The sequence below is a fragment of the Oryctolagus cuniculus genome, chromosome 1 (assembly GCF_051225735.1).
Source record: "Oryctolagus cuniculus isolate XC-2025 breed Fujian yellow rabbit chromosome 1, ASM5122573v1, whole genome shotgun sequence".
Classification (NCBI taxonomy): Eukaryota; Metazoa; Chordata; class Mammalia; order Lagomorpha; family Leporidae; genus Oryctolagus; species Oryctolagus cuniculus.
Window position 1 is genome coordinate 30,782,422 of NC_142867.1, and position 23,186 is coordinate 30,805,607.

Here is a 23,186-nt window from a genome sequence, read left to right on the forward strand (position 1 = left end):
TTTGAAACTCACCTGGAATTTGGGGCTTCCTGATGGGACCAGAAGTTGTGTTGACCCCACCATCTTGACTCCCACTTGAGTGACCTAAGTGGAGAAATGACAACATCTGTCAATCATAGCAGCACAGGGACCAACTTCTAACTCCTCTGTCACTGAGAAACTTTATAGATTCAAGTTGCACAGGTTTATAAGGCGTAAGACAAAGTTTATTCCCCCTAAAAAAAAGGTTCATTGTGATTAAGGCCCACATTTGGAAGTGTTGTTTCCTATCAAGGAACATGAGAATGCCCAGGAGCAGTGTCGTGCAGTTTTCAAGACCTTGAACTCTGGAGCTGGACAGCCCTGCATCTAAGTTCCAACTTTGTCTCTTGCTAGTACTGTGTGCTGGGTCAAGCCACTCTCTCAAAGTCTCAGTTTTCTCATCTATAAAATGGGGGATAATATTAGAATCCACTTCATAACTTTACAGAGTTTTAAAGAAAGACACAAAAATAGTGGTAGTGTATGGTGGTTGTTTTCTATTTTCAATTCAGGGCCTTGCTACTCAAAGTACAGCCCCTGAACCAATAGAAGAGACATCACTTGGGAACTTGCTAGGGATGCAGAATCTCAAGTCTTACTCCAAACCTACCAAATTAGTTTTTAACAAAATTCCCTAAGGGATTCACATACACCAGAAGATACAGAGTGAATCTAAAAATTACATCCAATATCATCATAGAAGCCAACGTAAAAACACACAAAAAATGAAGGCTTTGGGGAGCAATGGCCCCCTCTGTCTATGAAAAATCATCCTATTAGAATCCTTGTTAATATGTTAATGAAACACACCTGTGTCGTTAGCAAAATGAACATTTTGTACTGCTGAAAGATCAAAATAAGGAAATGAACCAAACCCCTCGAGGAAGGAAGCATTGCATGACAGAGAGTCTACAAGTCAAAACCACATGCAGCTTGTCAAAATGAGGAAGGCAGTACATCGTAACAGTGACTTCTAAGATAGCTTGTGCATTAAAACTTCAGTTTTTCACACTTCCTCCACTGCTTCAAAACAACATTTGAAAAAGCCCCACTAAAGTGAATTTTTTTTCCCTCCCAAAAGAGAATGTGGCAGAATCCTAAAGGTCAATCAAGGGGAGAGAAAAAAAAAAAAAAAAAAAAAACACAGGGAAGTGGGCTTGGCTAATCGATGAATGAACGTAGCAGGGCCTCAACTGAAAAGCTTTCCATAGGCAGACAACCTTTAGACTGTACAAAGCAAACACCAAAAGCTTGATTACAATTGTTATTTTGGGTAGAATGGCTCCTGTTCATGCAACTTCATGTTTTTGCTAAAACTCAAAATGGGGCAAATTCTTACCAGATGTCTGGCTGTTTCAGCACTCCCCATCCCATTTTGATAGGGGCCTTTTACTCCACAAGCCTACGACAGAGTCCAAGGCATTTTTCTCCCTCCCTTCCAGTGTCCTTGGTTGTTGGCAGGTGCACAAATCATGTGATATTGGCCATCTAAATTGCAGATCTTTGGCCTGGAAAACCACCTACAGGGAACAGTCAACTCTTGCTGGCCTGCTTTCTGACTCACAGCAGCCTTTGATATTTGAAAGGGAGGCCATTAATGGATCATAATCTCTATTTTGATTTTCCAAAAAAAAAAAAAAATGCCCCCAGCAAGGAAAGATCTGAGTGTGTGTAAAACAAGATGAAACCTCCTGTTTGAACAATAGACACCTGCACAGGAGCCAAACAAAAGAGACTGGTTCCCGCCCACCTGGTTCTCACTTGAAGCAAAAGCTGGCAAGGATGGACAAGAGACAGCAGGCCTTGCTTTGTGCCCCAGAGGTCCACAAATCTAGCCAGGGTAGGACTAGCTGGGTGAGCAAGTCCCACAGAGAGGGGCCTGGGACAGTGTTGTTGGGAGATGAGATCCAAGCTGAGACGTGTGCACAACAGTTTTGTTGGCTTCCATGGTGGGAAAAGCAGTCTGGCACAGATCTTTTAATGTTCACACGAATACAGGGGAGGGGAGAGGCTTGGCTAAAATGCAGATTCTGATTCAGTAGGTCTGTATTGGCTAAAGTGGCTGCATTTCCAGTAAGTTTTCAGGTGCTGTCCATACTGCCTGTCCATGTGCTATATCGAGAGTGAGTAGGGTCTCTCAGTTTTAGAGAGCATGCATTTTAAAAAAACGTTCCTTAGTGCTTCCAAAATCCATTCCTGATACCTTGCACAAGAACTCTAGGTCATAACTAGCCAGGGGATTTGATCTCCCTTTCACTAAGAAGGAAAACTGAGGAGGAGAAAGGTTAAGTGTCCTGCCAGGGGTCAGCGCTGTGGCATAGTGTGTTAAGCTGCTACATGCAGTGCCAGCATCCCATATGGCTGCCAGTTCTCATCCCAGCTGCTCCACTTCTGATCCAGCTCCCTGCTAATGGCCTGGGAAAAGCAGTAGGGGATGGCCCAAGTGCTTGGGCCTGTGTACCCATGTGGGAGACCCGGATGAGGTTCCTGGCTCCTGGTTTTAGTCTTCCCAGACCAGACTGTTGTGGCCACTTGCGGAATGAACCAAGCAGATGGAAGACCGGTCTTCCTCTCTAACTCTCTCTCTCTCTCTCTCTCTACCTCTGCCTTTCAAATAAATAATAAATCTTTAAAACAGAAAAGTGTCCTGAGAGGGGGCCTGAGACTTCTGTTTCTCCTTCAGAGAAGCATTTCTGATGAGCTGCCACTTCCCAGGGCCGCTACAGATGGACGTCAATGTCCATCTTCAGATTTGCTTTAAATACGTGAGCATTTAAACCTGCAGGCAACCCTTGCCCCAGCATGGGCATGAAGGGGGAGGACAATGGTTGATTTGAATTAACAAACTGGTTCCCATGAGGTCACCTGGATTGGCGACGCTCAGGGAGGCAGCACTGGCATAGGCATCAGTAGGCGCAGCCTCCATAGTCATAAATAAACCTCATGTGAGACTCCCATTGCCTGAAGTCACATTTTCAATGGAGAGATATGAGTGCCTGTAAACAGGAATCAATTGAATAACACACGTGCTTGGCAGTAATTTCAGCCATTATGGAATGTTTTCTCCAGACTGTGTTTATGCAAGGTTAACACAGGGGGTCTTCAAGAAGTTCATGGAAAATGCACACGATTAAAAAATTGTGCATGGACTTCAATTTATTTTTTTGTCCAAAACAAGCTTCTTTTTCAATTCCATATTCCGATGAACTTTTTGTGGTATGCTTACCTGTGACCCTGGGGCTTGAACTCTGGCTTCACCACTTGCTGGCCATGTCAGCTTGGCCAGGTTACCTACTGCTCATTGCTTAACTCACAGGTGAGCTGACTAAAGCTGAGCCTCCACTTCCCCATCTGGAATATGGGGATAATTTTAGTACTTACAAACACCACAGGGTTTGCAGTGTGACTAAATGAGTTAATATTAGATGAGCACTGAGAATTTCCTGACACATAGTGCCTGTTTTTGACCTACAGAAATGGGAATTGCATTGAGCCAACATAATACATGTAAAGTCTTTAGAGCAATGCTGCTGGCACACAGGAATTTCTCAAGAAATGCTGGCTTGTACATTGTGTGCAACACATTCTGCAGGTATCTCTTGTTCAGTTTTTAAGATGATACCCTGGGACAATTATTATTGTTCCAAGTTCGTTGGCTTGGAAATTGAGTCTCAGGGTCTCTAAACATCTTGCTTCGATCATATGTGGAAAACTGGGCTCCACTCCAAGCCATTCTTATTCAAAACCCATGCTGTTAATCGCTATGGTATAGTGCCGTGTTTAATTGGGACCCTGCTTGAATTTTTCCTGACTTTGCAGATGGAAGGCTTTCCTTCTGAGCAGTAGTTCTGAAAGTGCCATGCCTGACCCAGAAGTATCAGCATGACCAGGGAGCTTTTCAGAAATATGAATGCTTGGGTTCCCCCCTCCAGATCTACTGAATCAGAAACTGTAAGGGTAGGGTACCACTATGTGATTTAACAGTCTTCCTGCGAAGCTGAAACATGCCGAGGAAGTTTGTGAACTACTTCTGTAGCAGCCCTGACTCAAGGGTCAGGAATGATCATCAGATTCAATGACTGAAACAGTAAATGACTAAAGCAGCTACAGGCTCACCAGCTGATTCAGATCCGTGCGTGGTATGGGACCTCTTGCTGGGGTCGATGGATGAGCCTCGGTCTCCTGTAATGAGCGGGGAAGGAAAGTCAGTACTGTGTGCTTCCACTTCCATTGCCATCTGGACTTCCTTGCATTTGCATGTTCATACAGCCCACTGCAAAGCATGGTGCTTTTTTTTAAAAAAAAAAGTCTTATTACTTTATTTATTTGAAAGGGGAGGGATGGAGAGAGATGGATTTCCCATTCATTGATGCATTTCCCCAAATACCCACAACCACCAGGATTGGGTCAGGCCAAAGCCAGAAACTCAATCCAGATCTCCCAAGTAGATGGCAGGGACTCAACTGCTTCGGCCATCACCTGTTGCCTTCCAGGGTGCTTAATGGCAGGAAGCTGAAATTGGGAGTGGAACTGAGACTTGAACCCAGGCACATCAATATGGGATGCGGGCATCCTAAGAAGTTTCTTAACTGCTGTGCCAAATGATCAAATCAGAATTTAATGTTCTAAAGGTAGGGGAAAAAAAACAATGATAAAAGAGGCTGGAAAGGGCCCATCATATTAATTACTGCTCATTGCTTAATCCACAGATGAGTGGGCTAAAGCTTTTAGCAAAATTAAGGCAACTGAGACAGTGCAGGCCATCAAAGATAACTACAGAAAATACTGTTTAGGTAGAAACCTGAGGACTGTGGCGAAGGACTCTAATAAAGACAGCATGATGTCTTCAGAGACCTCAGGTGGCAAGTAGACATGGTGTATTTTAAATAAGAACTATACAAATCTGCTTATGAGAAATGTGATTGCTAGAAATGGGTCTTCTGCCTCAGGGCATGAGACATTTAAAGAGAGTTCTTGAGACAAGAAATTGGTCTGTATTTAAAGATCTTGGGTTCGAAAGATGTAAAGATTCAAAGAGAAAAGTCCGTTACTTATTGAGTGAAAGGAAAAATAAAAAGTAAATGAAAAACAAAATCATGAGAATAATGCGTGTCTTAGTATTAGAATAACCTTCAAATAATATTTTTCAAAAGTTAAGTCTATATTTCAACAGCAATAGTTAATATAATCCCTTCTTCTCAAGTATCCATCATCACAGGGTTTTAGATTGGCACAAGTTCATGAACTGCTAAAATCTAAATTCACAGGCCAAATCTTGAGTTCAGTACATAAAAACTCCCCTCCTCACCTCATCACCCAGTTTTTTGATATATATTGAAGCCCTTTTTTAAAAAAAACAATCACAGGACAAGGCAAGGGTTTTTGTAGTCATCCATTATGAAGGCATCCATAAGGAACACACAGTAGCTTGGTGATTACCGTTTCCTTGATTATAGGTCATCTGGGATCACTCCTGTAATTATATTGAAGAGGCAGATTGCTTTGTTCCCTGGCTGATGATCCAAATCCCTGAAGACAGCAATGTGCTGAAATGCCACACCAATATTGCCACTACCCAAATCACCAATGCCAGCACTAACTCCACCACCGTCCCTGTCACCACCACCACCACCACCACCGCGATTCCAAATGTTTTCATTCTCAACACTCAGCATAAAGACAGAGAAACGGTGTGGTCAGAGAAGAGACTTACATGAGTGTTTTGGAAGAAAACCAAGGATGATGATCAGATTACTTCCTAATTATTTAATTGGTGGAAAACCATGGAAAGTCTGTCCATATCACCATGGACTGTAGAAGGAATCAGCATATGTGAGTGACAATTTTGTAGAAAGCCTTTTATTTGCTAACAGGATATACAAGCCTTCCAGGATAGGGTAAACAATTGAAATTCCCTTTTACAATTTGCATCCATTAGGTTTCACAATGGGACTTAATTCTCCACTAAAAACAAGGCAGCTACCTGAGACTCATTCTTCTGGGAGATATGGACAATGGTATTTGGAATTTTTAATAAGTGAAAGCAGACTAATGCTAAATAAAAGACTAAGAAGAGTTAGAGGGCTTTATCTTGTCATTATTGCTGAGGTCAGTATTTTTTAAACCAGTTTTCCTTGAAGCCCTGGGGTGTGACCAACCTAGAAGAGGCCAAGCGTGAGACTTTCTGAATTATCTTTTCCTACATCAGTCAGAGAATTGCAACTGCCATCTGTTTATAAAGTGGGTTCTCATCAAACACAATTTTTCTTACTTTTTGGGGTTGGGAAGCTCTCTACTACAAAAATAGATATTTAAAGTCAGTAATCGTCAATATATTTTAGCAATTGAGTAGTAAGAAGCTCCTGAATGGTATTGCGAGGGGAAAATCAGTTTTTAGTTTCTTAACCAAAGTGAGCATTTTCCAAGTTCCGTTTTTCTCTGCATTGATTTCTTAATGCAAATGGAGAAACAAAGAAAGCAGAAGTTGGGAGGACTGCTCACTTGAGAAATAAAGTCTCAAAATGGACTCAATGTCAAATTTGACTGAATTGATCATCTTTGGTCATCTCTTATAATTAGAGAAACAGTCTCCATTCATTCCTAGGAGATTAAGTCATGCATTTTTAAGTATGCATCATAACTACAAGAGGTTTATCCACCAGCCCATCACCAAAAATAAACCTAATCTATTCATCACCAGTAAAAGATCATAATTTCAGTGCAAAGAAGCCAGTATATGGAAATTACCCATATGTTGGGTTAAAGCGCACTAAATAGGTAGCATAAAAGAGGACATTTCAAAAACCTCATAGAAAAAGCAGAATTAAAAATACAGTTATTTTGGTACACAAAATTTGAAATGTATTCATTGTTTTTTCATAATATGCATTTTCCAGAAACTTTTTTTGGAGATCCTCATACTAGTTGAATCAAATGAAATTTCTGATATTCATGTATTTTGACCCACAGTAATATCATTTGGTTCAAAAATACCCTATGGTTCAATATATCACAAGATTAAGACAAAGAAATTCCACCATAACAACCAAATCACACATGCACACGCAAAATGGAAAGTACACTAGCAAATGGGAGCATCATTTTACCTAAATTAAATCCAAGTTTACTTGCACTAGAACTGATGTCCAGTGATGAAAGCCATTCTCTGGTTACCAACTAACCTTTGTAATATGAACATGCTGTTTCTCTCTATAAAGAAAGCAAACCAGTTAACAAATGGCCAAATTACCTGGTAAGGAGCGATCAACATCAGGGTTGGAATCCCCAACAACAGCAACTTCAGTCATTCCAAAGGCCCCAGTCCTAGTAGGGGTCACTGGGATGAGGGTCCTATTTTCCTTTGTTTCTGGGTAGTGAGGAGTATAACCTTGCAGGGAAGTAGTTGAGTCAGCAGGGAGATTTTCACCTCTTCTTCCTCCTCTGCCATGAGTCCTATCTGTGTAGAGGTGGAGTCCATGATAAACCCACATTTCTAAGATCACCACCCACTGTGTGCTTGTCTTCAGAATGTGCAATTGCTGCGAAAATTTGCCATGTGTTACCCATGAGCAATGAGCCAAAGAGGGAATTTTGTCACACTATTGAACAAAATCAATATTTTGCAATACATGCCACCTGGACATCACTCAACAGAAGAGAGTCTAGTTAGTGATCCTAATACCCAGATGAGGTATTCATTACAACATCTACCTGGGTTATTAAGGTAAGGCTTATGCTACTACAACTGTGACCTTGAAGGCAACTCAGGCACTAGATAATCTTGAGCTCTTTTTCCATTGGATCCACCTTTGATGAGGTAGAAGAAACACACCATTGGACTGAAAAGTAAAATGGCATTGCCTGCAATTGGAATAACAAGTGCAAAGTTTCAAAGACCTGAGTTTGTTAATTCAATTATTCTTTGCCAGAAAGGCACTGCTTCTTTGTCACCAGTACCATGGAGCTATGGTCCAGAGGACAAATGGCAAAATAATGTTATTAATGCAAGGAACACAGAGAGTGAGATAGTCAGACTTCTACACCAATTATAAATCATACATAAACAATCCATTATTTTAAAACCAAGGCGTCCACTAAAAAGCTTAGGAAACCCAATCTTTAAGATTAAGAACTAAGTTTGCGTTTAAAGTATAATGGCTTCTAAGAGGTCTATAAAGCAGAAAAATCAGAGAACCATAACCACACGCACCTATTGCTCAAAAGTAACAGCATAACAGCAGCCAATGGACGCACCACCACCAAAGACACTGCAAAGCACCCATAATTTGTTGATTTTCATCAATTGCCCAAGCTAATTGGGCTTTTTCATCCTTACTTCTGGATGTCAGAGAAGTTGTTGGATGGTCTTTATCTTCTTCCAAGCCTCCATGTACTGTCGAGAAGCTCTGGAGAGGGCTCTGCTCTGTTTTGATGAGGGATGAATCCAGCATTAATTTAGAGCTATGATACATATCCTGTTGTCTGATAATGAGGAGGATCAAGCTATATCAGTGGCAAAGAGATAGTTGCATAGAAAAGCCATTATGGGTGCACATTCTCGCTGGATTGACATAAATATACAGAAGAATTCTATCTTGCCCCTAGTTGATCCCTTTGTTTCCCAATATAAGCAATGAAGGTTAAGAGCCAAGGTGAAGTTTGAGCCAGAACTTTGCCCACCCTGGTTCACCCTGGCCCAATTGTAGTATTGTTCCCAGTCACTCAGGAAAACCAGAGAATACAGAGACCTAGAAAAAGGGAATGCTTGAGTCCCAGTGCTCCTATCAACAAGTACTTAACTGGGGGGCAAGCGCTGCGGTGTAGCAAGTAAAGCCACTGCCTACAGTGCTGGCATCCCATATGGGTACAAGTTTGAGTCCTGGCTGCTCCACTTCCAATCTAACTGTCTGCTATGGCCTGTGAAAGCAGTAGAGGATGCCCCAAGGACTCGCTTGGGAGACCCAGCTCCTGGCTTCGGACTGGTGCAGCTCCAGCCATTGTGGCCATCTGGGGAGTGAACCAGCGGATGGAAGACCTCTCTCTCTCTCTCTCTCTCTCTGCCTCTCCTTCTTTCTCTGTGTAACTCTGACTTTCAAGTAAATAAAAATCTTTAAAAAAAAAAAAAGAGTACTTAACTGGGGCCAGCACTGTGGCATGGCAGGTAAAGCTGCCACCTGAAACACGGTATCCCATATGGGTGCCAATTCAAGTCCCAGCTGTTCCACTTCTGATCCAGATCCCTGCTAGTGGCCTGGGAAAAGCAGTGGAAGACTGACTAAGTGCTTGTACCCCTGACACACACATAGGAGACCTAGATCAAGCTCTTGATCCCTGACTTTGGCCTGGTCTAGCCCTGGTCATTGTGGCCATCTGGGAAGTGAATGTGTGGATGGAAGATCTCTCTCTCTCTCTCTCTCTCTCTGTCTCTGTCTCTCTCTATCTCTCTCTGTGTGTGTGTCCCTCTCTCTGACTTTTAAATAAAAATAAATTAATTTAAAAAAGAGTACTTAACTGTGTGTCAAGAAGTGTGACATAAGGAAAATAAATACTCTGATAGCCCATAGTATACCTGTAACCCCACAAAAGAGACGTTTATCCAGTATAGCCTGCTCCAGTAACTCAAATCAAATTTATTTATTTATTTATTTATTTTGACAGGCAGAGTGGACAGTGAGAGAGAGAGACAGAGAGAAAGGTCTTCCTTTGCTGTTGGTTCACCCTCCAATGGCTGCCGTGGCCGGTGCGCTGCGGCCGGCGCACCGCGCTGATCCTATGGCAGGAGCCAGGTGCTTCTCCTGGTCTCCCATGCAGGTGCAGGGCCCAAGCACTTGGGCCATCCTCCACTGCACTCCCGGGCCATAGCAGAGAGCTGGCCTGGAAGAGGGGCAACCGGGACAGAATCTGGCGCCCCGACCAGGACTAGAACCCAGAGTGCCGGCGCCGCAGGCGGAGGATTAGCCTAGTGAGCCGTGGCACCGGCCACTCAGATCAAATTTATACAAGGAAATATTTAACTCTTTTCAGAAGACAATTAAAATAACCATTTTACTCTATTTGTAGGTGTTTTGTTTTTTTTTTTAATTTCATCTGTGGATGGGATTCCTATCATTGCATGAAGGAAACGCTTGCCTGGGCAAACACAAGGCTCCCAGTGACATTGATCAATTTGAAGTTGAACCATAGCCCATCTCCAAAATCACTTTGGCTGTTTTGAGTTCATTTCCCTTGTATTCTTCTAAGAAGGGTACTGACCTCTGAGTTGCAGGTGCAAGCAATCCATAAAGCAATCACTTAAGTCATGTCCACCACCAAATAAATAACATAACCAGGACAGAAACATTCACCAAATTCCAAACCCCAGCCTCAGTATAGAAGTCAACAGAGATAGAATAGAAACCTGAGTCCTTCATTGGCAGGGGCCATTCACAATTATTTGTATCTGCTTTTAAGCTTAATGCTGTGCTGTGTACATCACTGACAATCAACACATTTCACTTGCATAAGGGCTAATACAAAGGACTCTACTCATGTGTGTAGCAAGCAGTGAAATGACATCTTCTTAATTTTGGATTTCATTCAAATTCTTCCAAGAAATTATGAGTGATTTTGGGCAAGTTGCTAGTATATCCATGTACATATGGTAGAAATTAAGGCTACTAGAAGTTTAACACTGCTCCCTTCTGGAAATTTAGCAATAGAGATGTTAGTAACAGTTCCTTTTTTGCTCCAAGGACCTTGCCACCTTAGTCAATTGTCAACAACATGACTTCTCTGTAGACTGATGGTATTTCCCTATTCTCTGTGATTATATGGCTCCAAAAATGTCTTTTTCACAACTATCAAAGCAATCCTATCCTTGTCCTGCCTTAAGTGGAGAGAAAAAGGAAATAAAAAAGAGATGGCCAATTTAAACATAGAGAAACCATCATCTCACCTGTGCTCTTGAGTTTCACAGACATAACTACTTAGAGTAATCAAGTTGAATAGAGTCCCCTACTCCTTCTTCCCTTTCTGAAAAATCATAAAGTCATTGAATCTCGAAGGCACCAAGAATGAAGGTGAAATCAGGTTTAAGGAACACCACAAGAATACAGGCACTGAAGATGGATTTATACTGTGGGCTGAGCTGAGCCACATGGCAAGAAAGGCACCATTCCACCACCAAGCTTGGTCAGGAGTTCACACAGGAAGACAGGTCAATAAAGGGAGATGCCATCATTCTTACGAGTTGTCATTGAAAGAGGTCCCGTCCTGTCCAGGTCTTCCACCAAACCTGTGTTTGGATCTGAAGTGGGCTGAGGCATTGTACTGAGACTGGAGTCCATATCTGAAGGAATTAAATCAGTGTTATTACCTGATTTCCCAAAGCACTACCTGTGAGAGTGGTTTATAGCCCACAGCTGAATTATTTTTATAGTCCAGCCTGGATAAGAGGAATGAAAGCATGCACTAGTTCAGGTCTTCACTGCTTTCTTCAAAGCAGTGACAAGAGGTAACTGGCTTTCATCTAAGGTGCACTGTAGGAAAGCTATGATTTTTGTTTGTGTTTGTTCAATCTAGAAAAACCTTACATGAGCACATGATGAAACTCTCAAGCCTTGCCAAGAGACAGAAACATAGCTCTTCTCTGACTTGCTCCATTCCACACACATGGCCTTTCTTAAAGACATATGTAATGGGACACATGGAGAAAAGACAAGGTACACAGGTACACATGGACAATTTTGTCACTTCCCCCTTAAGACCTTTTGTGTTAATAAGGCTTAAGACCTTTTGTGTTAATAGCCTTTGTCTCTCATTTAGTTTCTTTTCATGTCACAAAGTCAACATGCAAATAAAAACACAAAATCGTCATCCCATGCCGCCCAGTTGGAGGCCCCAGGAAGTACATAGGGGCAAGAAATCATAAGCGGTTGATGCCACTGAATCATTCTTCCCACAAACACAACTATGAGGCATCTTTGGAATTTAACACAATGCTGAGTGGTGAAGAAATTTCACTGAAATATTTATAAATGTGCTTTTAATAGTTATTACGGCTCTAGTCTAGTGAAATAGAGGCCAGGCAACTCATAAACACCATCAATACTTCTGGCTCTCCAATTCAAAGTCCACCCACTCTACTCCCTCTGGGGATATTTAATCTGTTCCAAATGACCCCAGAAGATATTACTGGAATATGGGACACCCACATCAGCATGGCAGCCTGCACATGCTAAAAGAAGAGAGAAGTGAGATCTTTGGAAGATAAAAATAATTGATTGTACTATCTGATTTCAAAAACAAAGAGAGGTAAGATCACCCAAATCAAAATCACAAATGAATATTCTCCCAGAGAGAATTCTATGTGTGGATGACATATTTGCTCATCTTCACATCTAGTGGAATTCTTACAAGGTATCATGCCATCCTAGAGTTGAAGCCAATTGCATTGCCCTTGACATAGTCATTCATTTAGCAGACTCTCCTTCTCTTCATCAATGTGAAGATTTATTACTGATTCTAAAGCTCTTTTACTGACTTAGTTTTCTACCCTGGATGTCATTAGAGCTCCCAGTAGCCAGGTACATATACATGTGTACTGGGTCTGTGAGTGCCATTTCAGCCACTCTGTGTAATGATCCTAACCTAGCCAGGCAAAGGCATCTACTTTTGTGGAGAACAAATCCACCCACTTAGACTTATTCATTGTTTGCCTTTTCTTCTCTCATGCCTTTCCTTATGCAAGTCTTCTTCCTGGAAAACCTTTCCCCACACTTGCTTTCTCTAACTATTCAGGTTTTTTTTCCAAAACATTAGATTCAATCTATCTTTCTCTGATGCTCTTTGGAGAAGGGTGGGGGTCTCTGAATTTCTTTAGTTATTTTTTGTTGCCAACATTCACATCTATTACTTACTGACTCAGTTTGTCAAGTATATTTGAATGCTAAATATTTTCATTTGCCAGTTAAATTTTAAGTTCTTTGAGAGCATGGGCCATGAATTGTACATCTCTGTGTTACCAAAATGCCTTGCATATTAGAAGAGAATTAATATATATTGTAGTTTAAGGCATATCAGATCACTAGTATTCGGGTAACACCTAGTTCCAAAGAAATGAAACTGCGAATTTGTTGGATTCACTTTGGAGATGATTGTGAGGTTACTTAATACCCAGCATTATGTGCTATTGAAATTCATTTCAATAAGGATTATGTTATACATATTTGACGATTTGGGTCTAAATAGCATATTCAGTTCCATGACTGAAAACTCCCATTCCCATATTGGTTAGAATGATTTATCTTCCTTTTGGGAATGTTACATTTTTGTGTAATACTTGCATTTTGTTAAAAATAAATAAAACTCGAGTGACTCTATTCATTGGTATGGTAAGGAACATGAATCATTCAACTTATTAAAGATTGAGAAAGGATGGCTACAACTTACTGCCAAATTTTGAAGATTATCTCAAGTAAGCTGTTGCCTATTTTCATAAAGGAAAATTCCCTTGAAACATAACAATTGATGAAATAAAATAAAAAAACTTAATTCTTGCAAAACTATAACTGGTATCCTTTTTACTATCCTTTTTTTAAAATTCTTCATAGAGAAATAGGATAGAATGATATTTAAGAAGACAGGAATTTCATCTTGTGTAAAACTTGTCCATCCATTAAATTCACATTTATTGAGGGCCAAGAGTGGTATAAATCCTAAACCACTGGGTACTATCTCTAAATGTGTGAAGAGTAAATAATAATGTTTTCTGAGCCTCTGCAATTACTTGTTTGGCATAATTACTCATCAAGTTTTGACCTCTCAGATTTCTCTACCAAAAGCAATGTATCAATGGAAATCAGCACTGAATCATTGCTTTGCTCTGCAGTCAGCAGTAAATTACAAAGATGTCTTGAGAATGCTGCTTCTTCCAAAGAAATGACTTTCACGCCTATGAGCTAGGTCTAGTTCTTAATTCTCCTGTCAAATTCTTCACTTTCAGCCCAGCACTACATATTCAGATGAATTTGCATATCACTTCTAGCAAGAGTAATTTTTGAGGAAACCAAGTTCCTTAGGAAAGTAGATTGATCTATTCTAGGAAAATAGCGGATTTCAGAAACATAGTACATAAAATGCTCAGGAGGTTATTACCCATGCTTCTCTCTGCTGGATGATCTTGTCCCATTGGATGTGAAACTGGGTCGAAGAAATCAGTCCAGGAACTGTCCCATTGACTCTCTGTTGTTGTTTTTGGACTGGGATGGCTGTTGTGGGCTGAGGCTGTTGTGGTCATGCAATTCAAGTATTTGTTAATTGACACTTGCCAGGAATACAATGAGTTTGTTTTTTAATAATATATTCTTTAGATAATACAATGAAACTATATTTCTGATATAGAGGACACATGTTTTAGCAGGTTTGGGTTCATTCATGCTGATTTTTTTAGCAATCAGCATATGAACTAGAGGACATAAAGCATCAACCACCTCAGCGGTAGAAAGAGGATTAGCAATAGACATCAGGAGAAGATGATAGAAAAGGACTTCTAGAACAATGCCATGCTGTCACAGTTCCCTAAAGGAAGACTAAAGTATAAGAACCTGAGCATGTGATGTCTTCTCAGACAACCACATCCCAGTGAAATGCACACTAAGCTGGCAGTGATCTACAGCAGCAATCAGGTCATAGTCTCTCAAGAGACAAATACGAAAGCAAATGCCAAGCATCTCAAGAGCATGAATGGAATCCATTAGAAGCCATACCTTCTAACAGTGGAATTTATGGCATAAATGATATAAGAATGTAGCACATGCCTTTGCTCCATTCTGAGCCAATGGAGAAGTAGACACAGAAAAGCTTGCAGAAGTATCCCCTTAGAAACAACCACCCCACATAGCCAGTCACTGAACCCAATGCTTCACCTGGAATTCATCCAGATGTCACTGTTTACTGGAAGGACATTATGTATTATATTCTATACTGCAAATAGGAAGATTACTCTGATACCAAGTAATAATGAGTAATTCACATTCTTTATAAGGTGGGGTACATTTCATCACTTAGGTCACAAGGACAAAAGAATCATACATAGGCACTTGTAGAACCAAGTTATCTGGCATTCCTTTGAGATGATTTCAAGACTTGAGTTTAATTTCCACAAAACTGTAACTCAAAAATAGAGAAATTACCTTTTTTTGTAAATGTGAGAAAAAATCTTGTACTATAAAAAAGAAATTACCAACCAGATATGACCTGAAGAACAAATGACATCAGACAGGTGTCATTTTTCTAATAATATCTGGCTACATTTCTTCCAACACTGAGGTTTTGAAAAAATCTTTCACCCAAGCCACATACTTCATCAAACCCTATTGTAAAACCTGCAGGAGATTCCTTTAGAAAACAAAAGGGTGTATTTTATAAACTAAGGTCTCTCCTACAAGTTCACTAAATATCTACAAAACTAGATCTGGAAATGACATACTCAAGGGTAGATTCCTACTGCTTCTTTCATGTCTTTATAGCTATTCCTGTTCAGTTGGTTTGTTATAAGCATGTAAGTTTTGGCTCTCTTAATTGTGACATAAGTTATGAAGAATTCAACCATCTTGTGACAATTTCTTCAACGTCCTTTAGTTTAGTGTCTTTGTTACCCAGAATTTAACCCCAAAGGAAGTTTTTCCTCAAGTTTTCTCGTGAAACCATCCATTGCCCGATGGCCCTGCTATTGAATGAGAATATTCTCCTGGTATCTGGAGGTTCCCCCCATGCCATCTGTTCCCAAACCACTGTTCTTTCTGAGTAGCTGTTTCTTCAGTTGTGCTATTAAGTGTCACCCAGGCTGTGAGAAGAATGTCAGTTGTGAGCCATAATTGTTCAGTTTTTTTGCCAACAGCTATTACATGCATTTCTATTTTAATGTAGTATGCACATAAGTACAGAAGGCAGGAAAAGAAGGCATCAAGAAGAGAAGCTATGGATACTCTGAAAGGGATGTTAGAAACCAGTGGTACAGTCCTTTACATTTTGAAACGGGAAATTGAGACCCAAAAAAGTTTTATCTGCTCAAAATCGAGTAGCCATATTAGCACAAAGTTAGCACTAGATAATAGCCTATGAGTTTCCAGTATTCATCTTATTTTGCTATATTCTATGGGCTCACCTGTGGGCTCTCAGAGAGAACCACTTGTTCAAAGAATAATCCCTTTGCTTGCTCTAGAGCCTTCGGGAGAAGAAATACTTTGAGTAACAACTTCCAAGATCACTGTAGTATCAGGACTTATGAGGACTTTTCAAATGGATCACATAACCTTAATCTCACACACTGAAAAGGTAACAGCCATGGATTTGTCCAGCATGGAAACGGCTGAGATGACTGGGAGCTGCTCCCCTGACATGATGTTGTGATGTGTGAGTGCATTTAAAATTGCTTCAGGGGACGGTAATGTTGCAACAGCAGATTAAGCCACTGCTTGGGACTCCCACAGCCCCTGTTCAAGGGCCAGTTCGAGTACTCGTCCCTCCACTTCTGATCCAAGTTCTGTATAATGTGCTTGGGAAGGCAGCAGATGATGCTCAATTACTGGGTCCCTGCCACCCATGTGGGAGCCCAGGATGGAGTTCCAGGCTCCTGGCTTCAGTCTGGCCTATTTCTGATTGTTGGGACAATTTGTGGAATGAACCAGCAGGTGGAAGAGTCTCGCTCTGCCTCTCCTCCTCTCCCTGTCTCTCTTTGTTTCTGCTTTTCAAATAAATAAATTTTTATTACTAAAATCACTTTTTAATAAAAATAATTCAAGGGAAAAAACTGTTCTACACAGTTTTGGCACTATACAAATTACAGAAGGTGTATGCGAAGGCTTAAAATTTCAACCAAAAAAATAAATAAATAAATAAAAGAAGAAGAAGAAGAAGGGGACAAAATTCCATGAGAGTGTCTTTAGGAAAAGTCGTGGAAGCCCACTGAGACTTTCATCTATTGCAACTCACAGCAAATTTTTAGTTCACCAGGAAAGCAAAATACTATAAAATAATTTGTTAAGCCAAATTTTTGTGACTTGTAAAATTGATGTTATTTCATTATCTTTGAAAATGGCATGTTTGATACCAAAGATTTTTTTAAAAATAAAACTTATTGTCTTACCCTTTATCAGCCAAACTATTACTGGGGTTAATGATTATCCAGAGAGGGGAAAAATGCCAAAATTTTAAGTCTTATCTCCTAACAAAAAATGAAGTTAGAAAAAAATACTAAATGTGATTACAAAAAAACTCAGATTGCTGCATTACTCAAAGTTTTTTTAAAACGGAAACAAGAACTTCATGCCTGTGTACATGCACATATGCACACACAACTCAACATTCTTAATAAAACTTGACCCAGAAACTCCTTTTTATGTAAATAGAAATAGGTTAACAGAATATAGAATTTTCATTTTAAAACAAGAAGTCGTGATGTTCGTTTGATAAAGCTTCGAGGTTACAATCAGAATCCCTTTAGGATCTGCAAGTATTGGTGAGAAAATTGCTGCAGTTGTCAAAATCCATTATGTCTGGATTCTCATGATCCCCAAGTAATGATGTTCTCCAAGCACCTTTTGAAAACAGGCTCATTAATTCCAAGTCTCTTAGGTAGCTCTTCACTTTTTAAGTGCAAGCTGTCTAAAATAATTTCTGGCTGGCGCTGTGGCTCACTAGGCTAATCCTCTGCCTTGCGGCGCCGGCACACTGGGTTTTAGTCCCGGTTGGGGCGCCGGATTCTGTCCCGGTTGCCCCTCTTCCAGGCCAGCTCTCTGCTGTGGCCCGGGAATGCAGTGGAGGATGGCCCAAGTGCTTGGGCCCTGCACCCGCATGGGAGACCAGGAGAAGCACCTGGCTCCTGCCTTCGGATCAGCGCGATGCGCCGGCCGCGGCGGCCACTGGAGGGTGAACCAACGGCAAAGGAAGACCTTTCTCTCTGTCTCTCTCACTGTCCACTCTGTCTGTTAAAAAAAATAATAATAATTTCTAAGATCCATTCTTGGACTGCTTCAGAATCTTTTCAAAGATGCTTCTGCTTACTCTCCATTTTCTTTTTCTAACAGCAGACTTCTTTCTTAATTCAGTCCACAATCTTTATGCAAATACTAGATCTACTGGGGTAAGCAACAGGATGCAAGGCCTGTTGGACATATTCAGCGCAATGTTCAGGACTTATTAACCTACGTCCTCACTGATGTACTGGTGACTGAAACTTTTATTTTGTGGCCTGAAGTCACCCCTCAAATTATGAATTTCTAAGCTCCTTCTGGCTTCTAAGTAGATGACTCCTACATTTTCCCCTTAGGCTGTGAGAAGGATGGTTAAACCACAGTTTTTAAAATGCTACAAGCTGTTATCCCAAATAAAAGCTTCTTTCATTCCAAATCAGATGGATACTCTCAAAAAGGACAGATGAGAAAGGAAAAATTGATACTTCTTACTCCCATCTCCCTGGTCCTATTCTCATAAATGAGAGGGTAAGACTTGGGATTGTTTTAGAAAACTTGAGATGTTTGTCCACAAAAGAAATAACAGTAAGAACATCAAAGCCATCCCCGAGGTACCCTGGGCTTAAAAATAGAAAAAGGACAGCTGTCAAATTCAAATATAGACCATACTAGCTATCAACTTTCCTCTAAGGACTATAAATGATGCTTTTCTCCAACAAGGTGAGAAATAGAATTCACCACAGATATTCACAGAAAATAGGGATTCCCAAGATCATTTCACTGGGCAAGATTTCCTTCCAGATCCTTCTACTAAGCACCAAAAGAACACACTTGTCCTCATGCATTTCCATAAACACATGCAAATCACCCACACAGGACCTCTCGGAATCTTTAACACAACTGTATCTCAGATCTGCCTTGTAAACATTTTGACCTTTTGGGCAACCTGACAAGTTAGCCTCTTTCTTCCAATTTCTCAATATTTGGCAGGTTTTCAGGCTCTGGGGATAAAAGAAACGATTGTGCAGATACGGAAGATGTAGCCAGTTACTGAACAGTCTTCCCTGTTCTGGAGAATGTCTCCACTAACTTGTCTGAACCAGAAGGGCTGACCACCAGCTTCTTACATGTGCTTGTAGAATGCTGAGGCTCCTCTTCGTCATGATGCCCGGGATGAATGAGAGGAGGCTGTGGTTCCTGAGTCAGGCTTCGTCCTTGAGTACTGCTGCCACTTCTCTCTACATCTGTTGTGACGATGGTTAAAAATCACTGTGACTTTTTATCAACCAACCCTTAGTGATTGGGTCTTTCCATTAAAGAACATGCTATTAATAGTTGTATGCCTAAAAATTACCTCTGAATGTCTACTCTCAATCATTTTGAGTGACTTCACTAACCTGCCTAGAGAGAAAAACCAATGGACATGGGATTTATTCATGACTGTTTGTTATTCCCTTGTAACCACTTTATCAAAGACAGCACCATTAACGGTTTGAGTGTATTCACTTTTATAATGAAGCAACATAAAATATATTGTGCCCAGATAGTATGATTGATAAATTATCCTAAACAGAATCGAATACCCTCATGAAAATTCATTAAGAAGTGTGATGAAACTAAATTTCCCAGTGTGTCCCAAAGATCAGCTGTAGCAGCATCATTGGCTTTGAGTGGAGGGGAAAAAAAATCTTTAAATATGCATGACCCATTACCAGTCATCCTTGTAGTTGTCTGAAGCAGTACTTCTGGATTCAAATGGCTTGGGCTCCACTGTGTCCAATCCCGATTCTGTTTTGTGTGGTCAGAAATCCGTGGTGTGATCGAAACTGTGGTAATGATTATTGAAGCAATTAGGAAAATGCTATTTCTTGAGCCTTCATCACTTGTTTTGCACATTTCTCCCTTCTGTGGTCTGCAAAGCGAGTCATCTATACCAGGCTGTATAGATGGGGGTGTGGGAATGGAAGGAAAGCAGAAAGGGCTTTCAGCTCGATTCAGCCGTGTTGGTAAGCATCTCAGTGTCCTTTGCATTCTGTCACAGAATACCTTGCGGTTCAGAACGTGAGATCTGCTGGAGAGATCAGCCAAAGAAGCTGCAGCAGCAAGAACAGTTTTGAGAACACCAGCCCCTCACCGAGGATAGGAAAGGACATCAAGAGGTTTGCCTGTTTATGCGGTCTGTAGCAGCCGTCTGTGCTTGAAAGCTCAAGGGATGTGTTTCCCTGGCAAATGTGCTACCTGTAGATCCTCAGGTTGGAGAGCTAGATGACGGGAAGTTATACCATGATGATCATTTTATTTTGCTAGTAATTTTGGTTAGGAGAGAAACATCCTGAGCAGCCAGAGTTTTCTTGTAGATGTTTCTGAGAAAGAATATCTACCTAGAATAGCCATATGGGTTAGCTATACATTTCTGAATGTTTATCAAACAATATTGATATTCTTATCAAACATAAATGGATCATGAGCAATGCATTCATAGCCAATGGCAGGAAAACAAGATACATACATTCAGTAGAAAAAGGCCACAGATAACCAACCACCATCATAGCAGCACACCGAAAAAAAAAAAAAGGTACCAGTACCCTGATATTGTCACCCAAAACATGACAATAACACAGGACTGGAATAGGAGATGCACTTTACAGAAGGACCGTGACATAATCAGAATCAAATGCATCCTAGTTCTTTCAAACTTGATTTTGATATACAAATAAAAACATCCTGCAATATTTCACAACATAAGAAGCGCAAGTTTAAATTACTAACTACATTCTTAATAAGCATTGAAAAGTACTAGCAATCATGTCTTTTCAGAAGAAAAATGGCATTCTGTTGAATTACATTCATATGTGCTAAGCAGAGAAATGAAAATAGGCCAATATTAGACATGAAAACAAATAGCATGGCAGATTTTTCCCTGGTGCCTGTCCCTGCAACTTATTTGCAGGTTGATCTTTTTGGATTGATGCTCAAGGGAGTTTAGCTCCTCTAGTATCAAGAGCGCATCTATCTCGCAGGGGCCACTTTCCAAGGCAGGCAACATCCTGAGCCTTAGATGCAGTAACAGTGAACCCTCACTGTTTTCTAGTTATTTGATTGTCATTCCAAAGTTGTTAAAATCAGTTTGCTTTTTCCAGAGACCAAGCTCCGCAGAGGTGTCCCAATTAAGAAATCCATTACTTTAAAGCTGGAAAATAAAAAACCTAGTTCATCTCATGTATTCATTGCATCAGGTCCATAAGGTCAGACTTCCAGCACTAAGCTATTTTTGGAACTCTCCATTCCTGGGTGCCATCCACTTGGGGATAAAACTGTCAGGTTCCAAAGGGATCAACAGGACTTGAGTGACCCAAGAGAGCTCATGGAACACCCCAAAGCCTTTTCTCTAAGGAAAAGCAGAGCTTTGATGGAGCCAGGTTCAGGCTTCTCTGCTCTGTTCAATGAAATCTTAGGTCATGACAGACATGTGAGGAAACAGTCATCTGGCAGCATATTAGTCCAACTTTGCACATTTTACAATTTTCAAGACATTTTCAGTTCAATTTTCATCTTAATGTTCTCAAAACATTTTATAATGATTACAAATTTGGATCCTTTATGCAGTGCCTTCCCTATTTGCCTGTAACTGGCACTGTCTTATTACAGCTGAGCTAACATTTGCTCTTCCCTTCACTGATACCCTGTCCATCTGTTAAATCTACACTTAACTTAGAGACAAGTCCTGAGTTCCACTTCCCATCCTTTAAGCCTTTCTAGGGCTTTCTAAGTATTCAATTTAGGATCATCTGCAACTCATGAGTAATACCTTCCTAATTGCATTCTCCAGTTCTATTGCTCCAACAGATCATGAGCTCCATGAAAACAAAGGCTCTGGCTTTTTCCCATCACTGTGTTCTTAGCACCCAGCACAACAGGTACACAATGAGTATTTGTTATATACTTTAGTATGCCATTCTGTGACAAAGCTTGACAATTCAAAGAGACTTCCTGGGAGCAGACCTCACAGAAAAACAAAACAGGAAGACCACAAATCATTGGAGATTTTATGGAGATTTTTTTTTCCATTTTTTCTCCTAAAATGTTTTGGCTTCCATTCAAAATATTCTATTTCCTCCTTGATAATTTCATCAACATATAACTAAGGTATAACCAAAGGTCCACTCATTTTTCACTTTAAATATTTCCCAACAAAGATACTATTGGACACCACGCAGATTAATCATTAGGCCTTGTAGCAATGGTTCTACTGTAATTGATTATTCTTACTGGTGCTGGAGATAAAATCTTCATCATCATCAATGCCTGATCCAGGAAAACTGAAGTGTTTGTCTCTTTCATCTTCATTTTCTTCATTTGGCTCCCAGCCTGCTGAGTTGGTATTTGAATCCGTACCTGTTGTGGTGACTTACATTAGTGGTTGAGCTGGATGCCAAGCAACCCATTTGACAAAGGAAGAAAATCAGGCACAGAAGGTATAATGGATTTTCCAGTTTTAAGAAGAAAGTTTAAGAGAAAGTTGACTTATAGATCCCAAATTCTTATGCCCTGTTCTCTGAAGCTAATACAGACATCTCAAAACAATTGGCTGTGATCAAAAAACTGAACATGTATTTAAGAAGGCTAAAGGGATAAATATAGACATAACCATCCCTCTTCAAGAAATAAACGAACTGAAACAAAACAAAAAGGCCAATGGAACACCCCCATGCACTTTCAAATGAATTTACTATTAACTCAATCAGTATACGCCATTGAAACTAAGATGTCAATAACAGATGAAACTATTTCACCTCTATTTGCTTTGTTAGAACACTTGTAACAAAATCGTGGAATTTAAACATGTTAGTCACTCCTAAAACCCCAAGTCATGGTCACAATTTGCTGATTCTTTTGTCCTGATCTTCTGTAGCAACAAATCACTGTAGCTTCCATGGCAAATGGAAGATACATTGAAGTTCCTAACAACCATTTGGCATGGAGCAAGTTAGTCGGTTCACAGAGAAATCATGCCTCACATTCAGTAGATAAGTGTAGTCAAGATTTTGAGAATGCCTCACTTCATTTTGGATGCAATCACAGGAAAGGAGCTGGAAGACTGTTGCCTGTTCTCAGTAGTTACTCTACATGTCTCTTACTAAAAGGGTGTTTCTGCATATTGAATGGGATTCAGGCTATCTATGGGATGACTGCTTTTTTGTACTATTAGTGCCC

The 23,186-nt window shown here is 40.4% G+C and overlaps 1 protein-coding gene across 13 annotated transcripts in view; it reads right to left on the reverse strand.

The window, feature by feature from the left end:
- Positions 1 to 23,186, reverse strand: part of CD44 (CD44 molecule (IN blood group)) — a 93,295-nt gene that overhangs the window by 12,429 nt on the left and 57,680 nt on the right. For 3 of the 13 annotated variants that reach the window (XM_008269708.5, XM_070071514.2, XM_008269684.5), the window contains 9 exons: positions 22,242 to 22,367; positions 19,685 to 19,798; positions 19,100 to 19,216; positions 14,155 to 14,283; positions 11,246 to 11,347; positions 8,357 to 8,443; positions 7,271 to 7,477; positions 4,138 to 4,203; positions 13 to 84 (listed from right to left, as the gene is read on the reverse strand). In XM_008269708.5, the coding sequence (XP_008267930.2) occupies positions 13 to 84; positions 4,138 to 4,203; positions 7,271 to 7,477; positions 8,357 to 8,443; positions 11,246 to 11,347; positions 14,155 to 14,283; positions 19,100 to 19,216; positions 19,685 to 19,798; positions 22,242 to 22,367 (1,020 nt within the window). Of the gene's footprint in view, positions 1 to 12; positions 85 to 4,137; positions 4,204 to 7,270; positions 7,478 to 8,356; positions 8,444 to 11,245; positions 11,348 to 14,154; positions 14,292 to 15,715; positions 15,845 to 19,099; positions 19,217 to 19,684; positions 19,799 to 22,241; positions 22,368 to 23,186 lie in introns of all 13 variants that reach the window. The other 10 variants (XM_051825940.3, XM_008269702.5, XM_089309712.1 and 7 more) reach the window with 8 other exon arrangements.